The sequence below is a fragment of the Callospermophilus lateralis genome, chromosome 2 (genome assembly GCF_048772815.1).
Source record: "Callospermophilus lateralis isolate mCalLat2 chromosome 2, mCalLat2.hap1, whole genome shotgun sequence".
NCBI lineage: Eukaryota > Metazoa > Chordata > Mammalia > Rodentia > Sciuridae > Callospermophilus > Callospermophilus lateralis.
In genome coordinates this window covers 146,582,080-146,598,952 of record NC_135306.1, presented here as the reverse complement: position 1 = coordinate 146,598,952, position 16,873 = coordinate 146,582,080, and the positions used below count along the sequence as shown (strand labels likewise).

Below are 16,873 nucleotides of genomic sequence, written 5' to 3'. Positions count from 1 at the left end.
CAACTCTCTAAACTTAACATGGTACACTCATGAATATTTAACTTTTTAAATAACTTTAGATTTATGGAAGAGTTACCAAGATATTAGTTTTCCCATCAAGGTTTAAAGTTTTACCTAACTATGGGATATCAACCAAAACTAAAAAATTAACACCACTACAATACCAGATTTCACCAGATTTTTCTGATTCTGAATCCAGGATTCTACATTGTCTCCTTACTCTCCTCTGATGTGCAATAGTTACTCAGTCTTTCTTTTCCATGACTTTGACAGTTTTGAAAGATACTAATTCAAATAATTTGTAGATTGTCCCTGAATTTGTGTTTGTTTAATATTTTCTAATGATCAGACTGGGGTTATGAGTTTTCAAGAATGCCACAGAGGTATATCCTATTACATAGTCCATGAAAACAATATGATTTATTATTGGTGATATTAACATTGATCATTTAGTTTTAGTTGTGTCTATTGGTTTCCTCTACTGTAAAGCTATTACTTTTCACTTTTTTCTTTAATACATATTTTTTAGATGTTGATGTGCCTTTGTTTTATTAATTTCTGTATGGTGCTGGGGATTCAACCTGGTGCCTCACACATGCTATACAAGTGCTTTGCCACTAAGCCCCAGCCCCTACTTTTCACTTTTCATAAACTATACTCAAGATAAATGTAGCTCATACTCAAGGGGAGGGAAAAAAATTTTCCAGTATCAAACAATCTGTGGATATGAATTAAAAATCATTATAGTAATTAATAAATATTCTGGAGGAAGACATGATAAAGCTGTGCAAATATCTTATTTTCCACTTAAATTTTTGCCCACTAGTGGAATTGTTCTGTAAAGAAAAAATGTCTCTTTACCCACACTCACTTGTTTATTCAATGATTTATTTGTATCAATATGAACTAATGAATACTTATTATTATTTAGGTTATAATCCAAAGCTGTGGACATTTAATTTGTTGTTATAATTGTTTAGCAATGGACATAATGGAAGCTCTTTCACATTGGACTGTTCCTTTATTATAAAATGGAATTCGGAAAGCAGGGTTTGGGTAGTCTGAGTCCTCCTTGTTACTGGACATCACTAATGCAAAGCTCTTTTAGAGGTCAGAGCAACAAATAAACAAACATATCTATGTATATATATGTGTATACAGTAAAATATAATAGTGCCAATATAATAGTCGGCCCCATTGTCTGCCCCACTGTGAAAATAGGAGACTTTCTCACATGAAAAGGGGCAAATGCATGCAGAGAATAGTCACACGTGCACTCATACACGCATACATATGCATGTATACAGATACATCTATATTAAAATAAGAATGAGTTCATACTAATATCCCTAGCTCTAATCCAGCATTACAGAACTGATGTCTACCTCTGGTCTTGCTAAAAGTGACTAGGTTCCTATTAGGTACGCTTTTACTTATTTGCTCAAACCTTGCATGCATGTAAGTTTCTGAAACTATAATGCATAGTTTTACAGGGGGAAGGAAGGTTGAAAGTGGAAAAATACCTTCCACCCTCTCCATACAATGTATTACCAATTGATGCTGATGACCAAGATTCAGTCTTCAGTAATTTGGGTATTATATCTTGGTTATATAATCATATATATACTCTTCCTTATTTAATTGATTACATAGGCATATGTAGACTAACCCAGGCACCCAATTCCATTTATCACATTGTGTTTTTTTTTTAGTGGTACTGGGGATTGAACCCAGGGCCTTGTGCATATGAGGCAAGCACTCTACCATATACCTAGCCCCATTATCACATTGTTTCTATGGTAAAATATAATCTAAATTTCAAATAATAAAATTACAAATAAACATTTAGTCTCCATTTCAGAAATCAGTTGCGTTCTATCCCTACTCCTTAATAAAGGTAAAATCCTCCTAAATAAAGACAACCATGTAAGATTCCCAGGCCTTATACAATGATGCATTTATTTTGACTAAAGCAGCTAGAAAATTCCAGGGTTCTACATTTACTTAACAATTTATTTCTTTTATGTTATAAGCGCAATGAGGACAAGAATCATGTATTTTTAGCTCAGCATCATATCTGTACCATTTAATGTATACTAACTGCTTATTATTTGATTTGAGGGTTACCCTTAAGCATAGGAAATCCATGACATAAGAAATCCATCATACTAGGGATCTTCAGTTTCTGAAGTCATTCTCCTTGGCACAGTAAACAGCAATGGGATTTTCCACATAGTCATGAAAATAGCCAAATAAATATAAATCCTATGTGTGCTCTAATAAGAGGGCAACTCTCTGAGACAATTAGAGATTCTCATGAAATAGGACTCCTTAGGATTTAAGGGATTAAAACCTCTCAGGGGAAGTAATACAGATAATCTAGCCCTTAGTCTCAATGGAGTTAACAGCCTAACCAGAAAATTAGAAGTTAAAAAGTGAACCAATCTTCAAGGCTTATAGAAATACGATAACAAACCAGGAGATGCAAGGCTGAGAAGTCAGCTCAGCCTTTAAAAAAAAATGTGTTCAGTAGAAGCACCAAGAAGCTAGAGCCAGACAAAGCAAAATCACTAAGGTAAGGCCACTGAGATAGGATAATAGTTGGCCCCATTGTCTGCCCCACTGTGAAAATAGGAGAGACTTTCTAACAAGAAAAGAGGCAAATGCATGCATAGAATAGTCACTTAAGTAACCTACAGTTGCCTTTATCTTGTTACCATAGAATACACTCCCCTAGGTGGAGACCAAAGATGGTAATGAGATATGTACCATGTGAAGAAACATGATGAAGAACAGCAAAAATACACACCCAAAACTCTACCTCTACAATGATGACATCAAGAGCCCAGGACTCTGCCTACCATGTGGATGCCATAAAAGCTGTATTCCTCTATCCTTAATCCTTTGATGGAGCAGCCTGGTCTCCCTGTAGATCTTAAACCTAGTACATATCTATCAGGAACTCTACCAGGCAACCTTTTTTGTTTTCTTTTTCTTCCTCCCACCATTTTCCCCCCATACTGGGGATTTAACACAGGAGTGCTTTACCACTGAGCTACATCCCCTACCCTTTTTGTTTTTAAAAAAAATTTTTTTATTAGTTGTAGGTGGACACAATACCTTTATTTTATTTGTTTATTTTTATGTGGTGCCGGGGATCAAACCCAGTGTTTCACGCATGCTAGGCAAAAGCTCTACCACTGAGCCCTAATCCCAGCCGCACATCCCCCACCCTTTTTATTTTGCAACACACTTTTACTAAGTTGCTTAGACCTTGCTAACTTGCTGAGGCTACCCTTAAACTTGCAATTCTCCTGCCTTGAGTCTCCCAAGTCACTGGGATTACAGGCATGTTCCATAGCACCCAGCTTTACCTGAGTTTTTAAAATACCCTTCAGAAACACGCAGTAGAAGTCCCATTTTATAATAAAGACATCAAGATACAGAGAAGAAAACACTGATAAGTGGCAGAAGCAGGACCTATATCCATGTCTTTCTGGCCCCTTGCTTTTTTTATTATATCACACTGCTTTTTAGAAAAAAAGAACCTAGAGAACCATCTCTTATGTTTTGAAACATCAGAAAATCTTGAGATGTTTCTGCTCAACACATTCAACACATATAAGAGGATCATTCTTTATGTTTATCTCTACTTAATAGTTGAAAGTTGTTAATGTCAAATCTACTCAAAAGAAGAGCAGAACTGCATACAATTGGGCATAATCAGAGTGTTTCTTCAACAAACTCCTTATGAACTGCATATAATATATATTGACTAAGAAGTGGTTCTCCTGATGTAGGCCACCCTTGAAGAGTTTACTTCTTGGGTAAGAAAGCTCCACATAGTTTTGATAATGTTTTTCCAAACATATCTAGACTATATGCAACTTCCAATATTGAAAATTTTAAAGCCCATTGGGTTACTACTTTTTATGCTTTTAGAGGAAGGCAATGAGGCCTTCATAGGTTGAACTTACTTGATGGCACTTCAGAAATATATTTTTAAAAAAACTTAAAGGAATTGAATAGAATTAGTTGAATAAATTCATTGATTTGTGAGAAGAGAACAGGGTGTATACTTATTAGGTAGAGAAAATGTCTACATATAAACTAGCTACAATAAAAACAAAACCTTTATCCTTGGTCTTCTCAAACTGGCATTATTAGTTGAGAAACAGAAATAGAGGTTACTTTCTAGAATACATACTCTGTAGAATGAAAAAATTTCATGATCAAACCCAGATGAGTCAGACTGCTCCAGGCAACCACAGCTACCTATGACTATGAACATTGTTCATTTAGATCAGGTACATACTAGTTCAGGATGATTAGGAAGGCCACATTTTTTGCATGGTTCATCATCGTCTGCTACGATGGCTTCTTCACTTTCCTTTTCGTCTTCCTCTTCTGAAGCTGCAGATGATTTTTCACTGTCAGACCCGTCACTTTCATCATTACTAGAATATTTCCACCTGCCTCGTGTTCGAGAACCAGTCCACCGAACTTTGCCTTTGGGTTTTACCTTGGGCAAAATAAAAAATTGACATAATTTGATATAAGAAGAAAAAAAAAAAAAACTAAACTCCTCCTGATTGCATGTCCCATGTGGAATACATGAAGAAAAAAATAAAAATTATAGTCTGATCACCTTAATATACCTACTATTATTAAATTTTGGTGTATATATTCACTACTATTTTCTGGTTTGGGGAGAGTTTTACATGGATTATAATGTCATATAGTTTTTATGTCATATAGTTTTTCTAATCATTGTATGTTCTCCTTACTATTAGTGACTATATAATACGTTATCACATGGCTGCATCTATATGCTATCACCTGGGTGTATATATCACCTATAGACATTTAGGTAGTTGTTTCCCATTTTTTCACTTTCATGAATAATGTATCCATTGAAATATAAATTTTAACGCACATCGTGATGGTTAGGATAAATTCCTCGAAGAGGATTCTGGGTCAAAGGCCATGTACATTTTAAAGGTTCTATCAATAACAGAAGGATGACTATATACTCACTTATTATTATCAAAAATGTAAAGCTATAATAATATTAAAGATGAACCTAAAAATTTCAAGAGGGTCAAATTTTAAAAGAATTTTAAAATTTAAAAAAAATATTATTCAGAGAATAAGTTTCCAACATTGTTAACAATATTTTATTGCCTAGTTTTATAATCTTTTTTAAATATTTATTTTTTATTTGTAGTTGGACACAATACCTTTATTTTATTTATTTATTTTTATGTGTGCTAAGGATTGAACCCAGGGCCTTGCACATGCTAGGCAAGTGCTCTACCGCTGAGCCACAACCCCAGCCCCAATTTTATATCTTTTAATGCATATTTCATTTCATTCTCATACTACAGGTTTCCAGCAAAGAACTAAATAATTTTTATCAGAAAACGTTTTTCAAAGTATAGAATTAAAAACTTAGTATTTCAGGGAACAAAGGTTCACCTGCAAGGAAGAATAACCTTATCCTTTAAATAAATTAAAAACAACTCTTGTTTTTAATTTATTTAAATGATAACACTAGTCAAAGATTTGTACATTTTACTTAAAATGAGGTGGTTACAGAAAAAAGAATTCTGGCTTCCAAGACTAATGATTTAAATGGTGGAAACAGGCACTCTCAGATACTGGTAAGGAAATGATTTATTACTAGGGCCTTTTTGGAGGCAATGTGGCATGCCCCTTGACCCAGCAATTCCAATTCTAGGAGTCTATTCTAAAGAAATACTCACTCATGTCCAAATGGATCTTCAATGCAGCATTGCCTGTAATAGTGAAAAATTGGAAACAACCTAATGTCAATTAATAAGGGAGTGGTTAAAAGAACTGAGGTATTTCCACAATATGAAAATACTATGTGGCCATTAATAAAAACAAGTAGACTGATCTCCTGACATGGAAAAACAGATACACTGTTAAGTAAAGCACTCACAAAAAATGAACACATAGGACCCGATTTATTTTGTAAATGATAGGTAAAATGTTTATAAACATATATATGAATGCATAGAAAACAGATTGGAACAGTATGCACCCCAATCTGTAAAACTGGTTATGGGAAATTTCGTTTTATAATCCTACAGGTTGTGGTTTTTTTTTTTTTTTAAGAGAGAAAAAGAGAAGGGAGAGAGAGAGAGAGAAAGAGAGAGAAAAAGAGAGAGAAAGAGAAGGGAGAGAGAGAGAAAGAGAGAGAAAAAGAGAGAGAAAGAGAGAGAATTTTTTTTAATATTTATTTTTTTTCAGTTTTCGGTGGACACAACATCTTTATTTTATTTTTATGTGGTGCTGAGGATCGAACCCAGAGCCCCGCACATGCCAGGCAAGCGCGTTACTGCTTGAGCCACATCCCCAGCCCCACAGATTGTGCATTACTTGAATAATTTACAACAAGAATATATTTCTAATACTGCCTGTAATAGAAAAAAAATGTTTGAAAGATAAGAATGACTATGCTTTAGCCTAAAGCAAAAAAGCTATAAACACTCAGATTTAAATATTTCTAATTAAAATTTAAAATTCAGAGTAGTTTTACCTTGCCTCCTTTAGAGTTTGTATCCTTCTCCAGTTTTTTCAAATTTTCTTTTTTGTCTGTTTTTTGCAAGGCTGCTGACTCTTCTTCCATTTCATCTTCTACTTCCCCTCTCTTTTTATCAGCTTTCTGATCTCTGATCTCAGCCACTTTTGCTGTAGGTCTAGATATTCTTGGAGACCTCCTTAAAGTAGGGCCCACATTTGTTTTCTCTTCTTCTTTTTCTGTCTTCTCTTGCTTGCTTTCTGGTTCTGGAATTTGGGCAGGACAATCTGGCTTCTTCTTCCGACTAGATATCCTAATTGTTAATTTGATGCCTTCTTTCTGCCTTTCAGAGGTTATCTCTGTATTTTCTGAGGCAGTTGTTTCTTCTTCAGGAACCAACTTATATTTAAATTTGCTTTTTTGAACAGAACCCTTTGTTTCAGAAGGATCCTCATTGTCTAGATTATCCATTTCTACTTTCTTGGACTCAGAATCTCTTTTGAGAATTTCTGGGTCTACTTTTTCCAGGAACTGACCTTCAAAAGAACTTGTACTCTGACACTCTACCCCTTCTTTTTCTAAGTCTGGTTTTTCACAATGCCCAGTCATTTTAGTTGGTGGGAAAGTTTCAGATGCGTCAGGAGGACTTGGTGGTTCTGATCCTAGAGTACTCTTTGGAACTTCTTCTGGTATGGGACTCAATCTTTGTGAGTCTTTATCAAGAAAAGTCTTTTTGGACTTCTCTAACTTTTCAAGACATTCTAGGATTGGTGGACTCTTATCCTTCTTACTTTTGGGGGACTTCTCTTCAAATTTCATGGTACAGGATTCAGTGACAGATAAAGCAGTTTTTAAAGAGAGATCCTTTACTATCTCAGAAGACTCAAGAGAAGTTTCCATTTCTGGAGGACCAGGTTCCTCTAACTGCCCTTTTTGACTGTGGGTCTCTAAGACTGAGACTGAACTATCTACAACCTTCCCTAAAAGGACTTCTTTCTCAAGCTCACTTATTTTCAAACTCGTTATGACAGAATTTAAGCATTCTGCTCCATTCCCCTCCACAATGACACTTCTATCCTTAGAAGGGCTATTGTAGACATCTTCCTTTGTATCATAAAACTTTGTCTCTATTTGTTCTGTCTTCAAAGTTGGAGTTACCTTTTCATCACCAACTTCTCCATTTACCATTAGTCTCCCTTCATGACTCAAAGTAGTAATGGTAGAGATCCTTTTACAAGTCTCTTCCTCTTGTTTTACTTCATCTTTTAAAAACTCTTTTGTTGGAGTAACTGATTTACATAAAGGTCCTTTGACTGGACTGTCAAAATCATCACTCAGTTTAATTTCTCGTTTTTTTAGTGGAATCTTGGCTTGCTGGTCATTTTTAAGTTTCTCAGTTTCTTCAGTAGATTTCTCTGTAATTTCTTGAGAAGATCTGATATTGCCACTAAACTCTAGCCTCTCAGGTTCCTGTACCACTAGTTTCTCCATGCTACCTTTGACATCTTTGGGATCTGCTCTGCATTCCTTCACTTCAACTTTAATGGGTTTGACATTTTCCTTGAAAGAATCACTTTCTTCTTTGACAATCTTTTTTTCCTCGATTTCTGGCAAAGTTTTTTCTACCTTCACTATTACTGGCAGTTTCACAAGTTCCTTTTGATCTTCTTTTTCAATTTTCATAGTAGTTTCTTCTAGAACACAGGCTGTAGAACAATTTACTGAATCTACTAGCCGCGCTTCACCTTTTGTCTTCTCATTTTCCTTTTGTTCCTCTAAAAAATAAAAATCAGAAAAAGTTTAAGTGAACAGAGCTTTCAAGATTACAATATATAACAGACTTAATATATTTCCATTTATTGTTTCTCTCTTCACAGGGGTAGCATCTCTTTGTGATTGGGTATTTGACCCCCCCCCAAACTCTGACAATTAAGAAAATGACAAAATTGTGAAGCACAACTTCCAGATATTAAAAAATTGCTATTTAGACAGACTCAGGTTACTGCTTTTTACTTTTAGTTCCAGTGTTCTCAATGGAATGTAAATATTTATACAGCTCAAATAATTTAGTCAAGCGTAAGGGATAGCTCAAAAATATGAAGCAGAAAATGCTACATAAAACATTGCCAAAAGGCCATATTTGTTTCATAAACTGACAATGTTCTTCTTTGCAAGTCACTGAGGACTTTATTTCAGTGAAGTAACATGAGCAGAGGAGAAATGAAAAAGAAAAAAAAAGAATGCTCAAAGGGAACTGCTAATAATATTTTAGGCTACTTCTGGTCATTATTTTTCACAAAATTGGGGTCACTCTGCTTTCGATTTTTTTTACAGAAACATTAGCACTTTTTTATGTTACGTGGCCTTTTCAAAAATCAATATTCATGACTATATAACATGCCTTGATGTGGTTATGCTACAGTTCACTTTACCAAATGGCTTTATTGATCATTTAAGTTAATATTTTACAAAGAAACTATTAATGCTTATATATCATTGCCTCTTTTTACCTTGTTGACTATGTATTTTCAGCCTTAACAAAGTACCTAATAGTACATATTTAAACATAACAAAAGCTAAAATCAAGTAAAAAGCATAAATCTCAAGGGTAATCACAGAGATTGCACTGTATTTTCCAAATAAATTACTACTAATTTTAGTACATTTTCCATCCTTTCATCTTATCTTTGGAATGGAAAAACTTTAATTCTAAACAAAGTTTTACTGAGATATAAACTTAAAAACTTGAAGATTTTTGTCAATAAGCAAAGAGTAAATTCAGAAGGATTTAAGTGGAGTAGATAAAAAGTGGGGAGATGAAACAGTGCATTTTTTAAAAATGAGAATTCTTTTTTTAACTAAAGTGAATACTTTTACTACAAACGTCTTAAAAAATATCTAATCATGTTTCAAATAAAATACTCAAAAACCATTTAGGACTCTTTGGACCTCAAGATTAAAGTATCACAAAGTGCACAGATACATTCTACCATCATGTATAACTAATTAAAACAAATTTAAAAATTAATAAAAAGAAGATTAACCTATTAGTATTATTCTTCCTTCTTTATACCATTAGTGCTTTAAGGTGAGACAATAGTGGTGATTCATGTCTTCCCATCCCTTTCTCACTTATTAAGCTTGGTAAGTATATTAGCAAAACTAATTAAATATTTTAACAGATAAACCCAAATTACTATCTTTTAAATTAATTTCAACCAAACATTGTTAATACTGAACACAACTGAATATTTCTTCTATATACTTGTGGTTCAGGCAGCATGATAGAACCTCACTGTGATCCTGACTCAAGGTAAGATAACATGTTTTTATTTGGAGTCAACTGATTTTAATTTGAGTAACAGTATGGCAGAATGAAATGAGAGATAAAATTAGATTGAAAACTCTTGGGTTTACCAAACCTAATTCAGATAGTGGTATGTTATACTTGTACATATTTGTACTAACACATCTTTTATACTAACACAACTTTCTGCCCTTGTTACTTAATCTACTAATAAAGCAGCTGAACTAAATAACCTCCCCTAGTATTCTTCAAAAGTGTTGTATTTCTGTAATTCCAAAAATGTTAAATCATTGAAAATTTAGGATATGGTTAAGTCCTTTTAAGATAAAAATTTGATAATTATTATTATAACTCCCCTAAATTACATGGATATGTATACAGAACAGAAGGATCCTGACAGAATATGAACTTTTGAAAGCACTAGTAACTGGCAAAAAGGTCATTCAATTATACAAACATTTCCCCAAGGGTAGTCAAAAGGAAATTGTAAATGAGTTTAAGAGGCATGAAATTTGAGGCAACAAAACTAAAGGAAAAAAATCACTTCAAAAATCACAATGCAGCAGCAACATTTCTCAATAAACTTAAGATGATTCAAGAGAACTGGTATCTAATGTAGGTTTTTCAAAGCTGGTCCATTCATTTACTCAATAAATATTTATTTATTATCTGTTATGAGATTTCTCACCCACTATAGCAGGGTGAGAAATCAAACACTGAATATTCCATGTAAATTAACAGTAGAGGACATCGCTAGATGCTACTCAATATTTAATCTCATCTTTTGTACTAACACAACTCTGACTTTGTTTAGGAAGCCTCCTTGATCAAGCACCTTATAGCAATGGGTCATATGATATAGTAATGATCAATGAGATGCATGAAGATGTCGTGAATAAGAGGATTCAGCTGAATTGCACTGTTGCCCTAATTTAATTTTCTTTGTGTTTAGACTCTGAAGATCATACCTCCAGGAGCAATCAAAGCCACAAGAAAAAAACAGAAACAGACTAAGTAAAGTTCTTGACTTCGTAGAGCTCCCAATTCAGACTAGACTCACCACTTTTCATTATAAGAAAAAAAATTTAAAGTCAAATGCATTTCTTTCTGATATTTTAACTTTCACTTTTGTTTCTTACTATCCTTGTTTCCCATGCTCACAAAAATCTATGTATCTACTTCTTATATTTTACACTTGTCATCTTTTGGGTGATAAAGGGGTAACTAATCCATAATAAAATTTTAGTTATTTTATAATGCTCGTATTTTGCAATGAGACATGAGAAAACTCAAAACAATAGAGTAGTTCCAAACTAAAATCTTAACAACTTACATGTAAATTAGCACAAACACTTAACAGAGCAATTTAGAATTATCTGTTTTAAGCTTAAAGAAATATACTCCATCAGCAAGAAATTCTATTTCTAGAGAGTACAATTACATACAACTACCCAGAAATATATACATGAATATTTACTGCAGTACTGCTGTAGAAATAAAAAACAAGAAAAATTCTAATACAGCTCAAATGGGGAAAAGGACAAATAACCACTTTATGATGAATAAAATGGAAAAAAAAAGAATGTATATGGATTAACACACATAAATCTCAAAAACAGAATGAGTAAAAAGTTGTAAAAGACTAGGAACAGCAGGATTTTGTGGAGGGGGTACTGGGAATTGAAGGGGCAAAGCAACATCCTCAATTATTTTTATTTTTTGTATTTTGAGACAGGGTCTTGCTAAATTGCAGATGCTGGGCTCGGGCTTGAGCTCTCTGGCCAGAGCTTACCAAGTCACTGAGATTACAGGTGTGAACCACAGCGCCCAGCCAGTAAAATACCTTTTTTAGAAAAGTTATGAAACACTCAAACCAATGCTATCTATTAAAGTGACCATATACATATGTGCAAAAAAAACAAATGACAGGAAATGAGTCACAGGGTTGTAGTTACTCCTGAAAATGGAATAAGGAGGAATGAGAAGGAAAGTGAAAAGAAGTACCACCTATTTTTTAAACAAAAGAAAATTTGGGCAAATCATTGAGAACTACTACATCAAAATGTTGGGTATACAGTGTTTTACATTCTTTGTTTATCTGAACTGATTCATTAAAAATTAAAAGTGACCTTGAGAAGGTCACTTGAGCTCACACACCTAAAATTCCAGTGACTCAGGAGGCTAAGACAGAAGGACAGTATGTTCCAGGCTAGCCTCAGCACTTAGAAAGACCTTGTCACAAAATAAAAAATGGCAGATATGAAAAAATGTGGTATATATGTGTATTAATAATTGTAATGCAAAAAAAGAAGTACATGTATAAAGGCATAAATTGTCACGAACATACTTTATATAGAGAGATATGAAAAACTGTGCTCATATGTATAATAAAAATTATAATGCATTGCACTGTGGAATAGCTGAACTTTTTTAAATGAAGTATATGGACCACTTTTGCATGGTACTTGGGAATCATTATTAATTATTTGGCACCATTTTCTTACCATTAACTTTAGCCACATCAGAACATTCAGGATTTAAAAGAAGAAGGGGGGAGCAGGGTGGGGAAGGAGGAGAAGGAGGGAAAGGTGGGGAGGTGGGGAGGAGGGGAGGAGGAGGAGGAAAATTAGTTCAGAATTTCCCAAAGCTGCGACTAACAGTTTTTCTCTGTTAACTCACAAAAAGCCATTTATATCTATTCTGCAGCTTTTACCATTCCTCACTTTCTCCATTGATTAAAAAGTTACATAAAACGGTTAAATATCATCAACTATTTTCTAGGGTTTTTAACAACTGCAGGTAATACAACATCCAAGTCCTTCAGGCAAGTGGCCATGGCAAGCACTCAATGTCAACTATATAATTATTATATTACTGACAAAATCTTTCAGCCTTCAAGCACAGTGAGAAACTCGCTGTTTTATAGTTCTATTAACTGATTCTTTCCCTATAAAGAATTAACAAATTTTCCTCTGTTTGCACATTACTTTTTATATAGATTTTATAATAGCATTTATTACCCCGCATTATAATTATTTACTCAGAAATGTTATCTATCCTACTGGTCTGAAGAATTACTCCTCTGGAGCAGAATCAAGGATTATTCACTGTAGGACACCTGCTTAACCAGACTGAACAAATTGAAATGGCAACAAATCCTACCCCACATTTTGACAAATAACAGTAATAACTTTTAAGATACATTAACAGGGAGCAGATTGTAAATCAATATTTAATTTAAAATTATTTGAAGTATATCTGATCAATTTATAAAGTAAGATTTGGGCGAGGACATAACATATTTAACAGATGCTAAATCTTTTGCCTCAGCCTCCCAAGTTGCTGAGACTACAGGCAGGAACTCCTGAGCCTGGCACCCCCAACCTTTCTAATAAATTTTGTTTTTAAAATTTTTAATTTAAGATACTAGGCAAGCACTCTACCATACATCCTCTGCTGAGCTACATCTTCAGCCCTTTTCTTCCTTGAGAAAGGGTCTTGCAAAATTGCCCAGGGTGGCCTTGAATTTACAATCCTCCTGAGGAGCTGGGAATACAAATGTGAGCCACCATGCCCAGCTATGTAATCTCAATTCTGATAAACAAATAAATAAGTAACCATGCCTAAAATAAACCCTAGAAGAAAAAGATCATGGCAGTTGCAGTGGCAGATATTTTCTCTCTATATATATATATGATCATATGTATAAGTCATTCATATATGTACATATATGTGTATAAAAAGGAACAAAATTGGTATTATAATAATTTCATGATTATTAGCTTATCTCTGATACACTAACACTGCTTACTAACCCTACTATTTGCTCTACCAACAACTCTATCAGTCTTCTTTTCTATTCTTAAACTTCCAATCTCTCTGTGAGGTCCATATTTTCAGATGATTCTGCCTTCAATTTCACAGAGAAAACAGAAACCATACCCTCTCATCAATAGACCAGTAAGCCTGCTCCTATTAAAATAGAGATACCTATTTTAAGCTAAGACAAATTCTTCAATCCATGATTTAGATTTCATCTCCTCCAGCCAAGTGTCATCGCCTTACTTGTTTTAAAGAGATCTCATTGGCTGCAATATTGAGATTAGACTGAAGGAAAGGAATGATAGAAACAAGGATAGTTAAGATATTACTATGAAAAATAATGATAAAATCTCTAACAGTATCCCATTTAACTCAGATTTAAAAACAAAAACATTAATAAATTTAAGGAAAGCCCAATACAATCTGCAGACCCCATTCCCCTATCTCTCAGTACCTTAGCTGTCTGACCTTATTTCCTCCTATTTTACAATACCCTACTCATTCTGCTTCAGTTACATTGGTCACAGGGGCCAGCAAACCATAAAGGATCAGACATTAAACATTTTAAGCTTTGTAAGCCATAGTTTCTCTGTCATAACTACCAAACTCTTCTGTTATAGTCTGAAAACAGCCATTGACAATTGGATATTAAATAAATAAAATTCAAACCAGTCAGATTAATTTTTCCCACTACTCAGGAGGCTTAAGGAGGGAGCATCAACTCAGCCCAGGAGTTCAAGATCAGCCTGAGCAACATGGTAAGACCCTGTCTGAATTTTTAAAAATTAACTTAATTTTTTTTTGAGAGAGAGAGAGAGAATGAATTTTAATATTTATTTTTGGACTGGGGATGTGGCTCAAGCGGTAATGCACTTGCCTGGCATGCGTGCAGCCCAGGTTTGATCCTCAGCACCACATACAAACAAAGATGTTGTGTCGCCGAAAACTAAAAATTAACTTAATTTTAATTTTTAAAAATTAAATTAACAAAACAGGCAGCAGGCCAGATTTTGCTTGTTCACCCTAGTCTGCTGATTTTTGCTAAAATGTATTACACATACTTGCTCCTACTTCAGAGTCTTGCATCCTTTGTTTTTGTATTTTGTGGTGCTGGGAACAGAACCCAGAGACTTGTATATGCTAGGTAAGCACTCTCCCAACTGAACTATAACCCCAACCCCTTACATTTGTTTTTATTTGTTTAAAATTTCCTTGGGTATCTGCATTATTGGTTCTCTCAGATCCTTTTGGTCTTTGTCTTTACTCAAGCATTACATTTTCAGTTAGTCATTTTCTAAGACCCCAATCTATTCTTTTCCCAAATTACTGTTATATATATATATATATATATATATATATATATATATATATATATCCATATCCATATCACCATCTGCACTACAAATAACAAGTAATTTATTAATCTTGTTTACTGTCTCATCCATACTTTGTGCAAGCTGTGATTTTCATTCACAGCTATACTCCCACTACCAAGAATATTCAGCATATGCTAAATAAATATTTGCTGACTGAAATGAAATACTACAGGTAAAAACAGATCTATGTTATTCCTAATAATTCAAATTTTGCCTGCAAAAAGCTTTATGTGGGCTGGGGTAGGGGCTGGGTGGTAGAGCACTTGCCTCACATTGTGTGAGGCACTGGGTTCGATTCTCAGCACCACATATCAATAAATAAAAATATAGGTTCATCAACAACTAAAAAAATATTTTTTAAAAAAAGCTTTCTGCCATTTTGAAAATGTTGATAAACTTTACAATTTCTAAAAGTGACTCAAAATATTTAATGTCTTGTCCCATTTTTTGCCAGTAATCTATTTACTGTATGCAAGAATATTTCCAATTCTCATTCTAGTTTCAAATACTTCAGCACCATACTAAACTCAACATCAAAAAAAAAAAAAAAAAAAAGGTTTTGATAAACACATGTAATATTTCTCTCAATGTATAGGTGACATAATAGTATTACAAAATTTATTATGGAATGTCCAAAAAAAGTAAATCCATAGACCCAGAAAGAAGAATATCTCTAAGGGCTGGGAGAAGAGAGAAATAGAGAATGGCAACAAAATGGATACATACTTTCTTTGTGGGTGATGTGACTTTTCTAACATTAGACAGTAATTATGGTTGTACAACACCATGAATATACTAAAAACAAGCAACTGTACATATTAAAAAGGTGAATTTTATCTTAGCCTTTATAAAACAAACAAGTACTATATAAACCAAAATAAACACATATTTGGGCCAAATTAGCTATGTAAGTGGCCAGCCTAAAAATTCTATTTTCTGCTAGATGTTATCAAATAATAGTTCCCATGTTCTATACATATGGGCAGAAGTATATTAGTGCAAAATCAACAAAAAGACAGTCTTTTTCAAATTAGCAGAATTTGAAAAACTATATTAAAGTTGAGATGTGTTCCCCTTGACTTTGTTTTTTCCTAGAAAAGTTTCTTTTTAACCTTTTGTACCTTCAAAATTAGAATACAGTATCTAACATACAGTGAAAATATATATTAAATGTCATGGCATTCACAGTATTCTGTAAGTACAAAAACTTCCAGGTAGTATACCACATGAATTGACACAGTGTATCTTCAATAGCCATAAAGGGGCTTAAAGGGCATGAAACACTCACTTGACCATCTAGTTTGAGAAGAACAATTTGACAGGTATTTAAGAGCTTTCCACCTGGTGTTAAAAATTGGCTCTAATGGAAGTGATAAAAATAGTGTAAATAAAGTCCCCAAAAAAGCTAAGAAAAGAGATCAGGAAGGTGGGATTTCAGATGACCCTTCAAGAATACTTGGACTTTCCTTGGGGATAGGGCAACATGAGAAGGAGAGAACATGATAAAGTCACAGAAGGAATGCCCAAGACACACAGAGTAAAACATCTAGACAATCTGCAACCAGTAATCATGTAAGGAAACAATAAAAGATAACACTAGAAAGAGAAGTAGAGAACAAACTATAAGATTCTGAATCCCAGACTAAGAAATTTAAATATTTTTTAATAGTTGAAGATGGACAGCATGCCTTTATTTTTTATTTATGTTTTTATGTGGTGCTAAGGATTGAACCCAGTGCCTCACACTTGCTAGGCAAGTACTCTGCCACGGAGCTACAGCCCCAGCCCAAGAAATTCAAATATTTTTAAAAGTCAATTTTA

The 16,873-nt window shown here is 33.8% G+C and overlaps 1 protein-coding gene across 1 annotated transcript in view; it reads right to left on the bottom strand.

Moving 5' to 3' along the window:
- Rsf1 (remodeling and spacing factor 1) overlaps positions 1-16,873 on the bottom strand; it is a 168,785-nt gene that overhangs the window by 26,937 nt on the left and 124,975 nt on the right. The window contains exons 6-7 of the mRNA XM_076846594.1: positions 6,566-8,322; positions 4,316-4,522 (exon numbers count right to left, since the gene is read on the bottom strand). Coding sequence (XP_076702709.1) covers positions 4,316-4,522; positions 6,566-8,322 — 1,964 coding nt within the window. The remainder of the gene's footprint in view (positions 1-4,315; positions 4,523-6,565; positions 8,323-16,873) is intronic.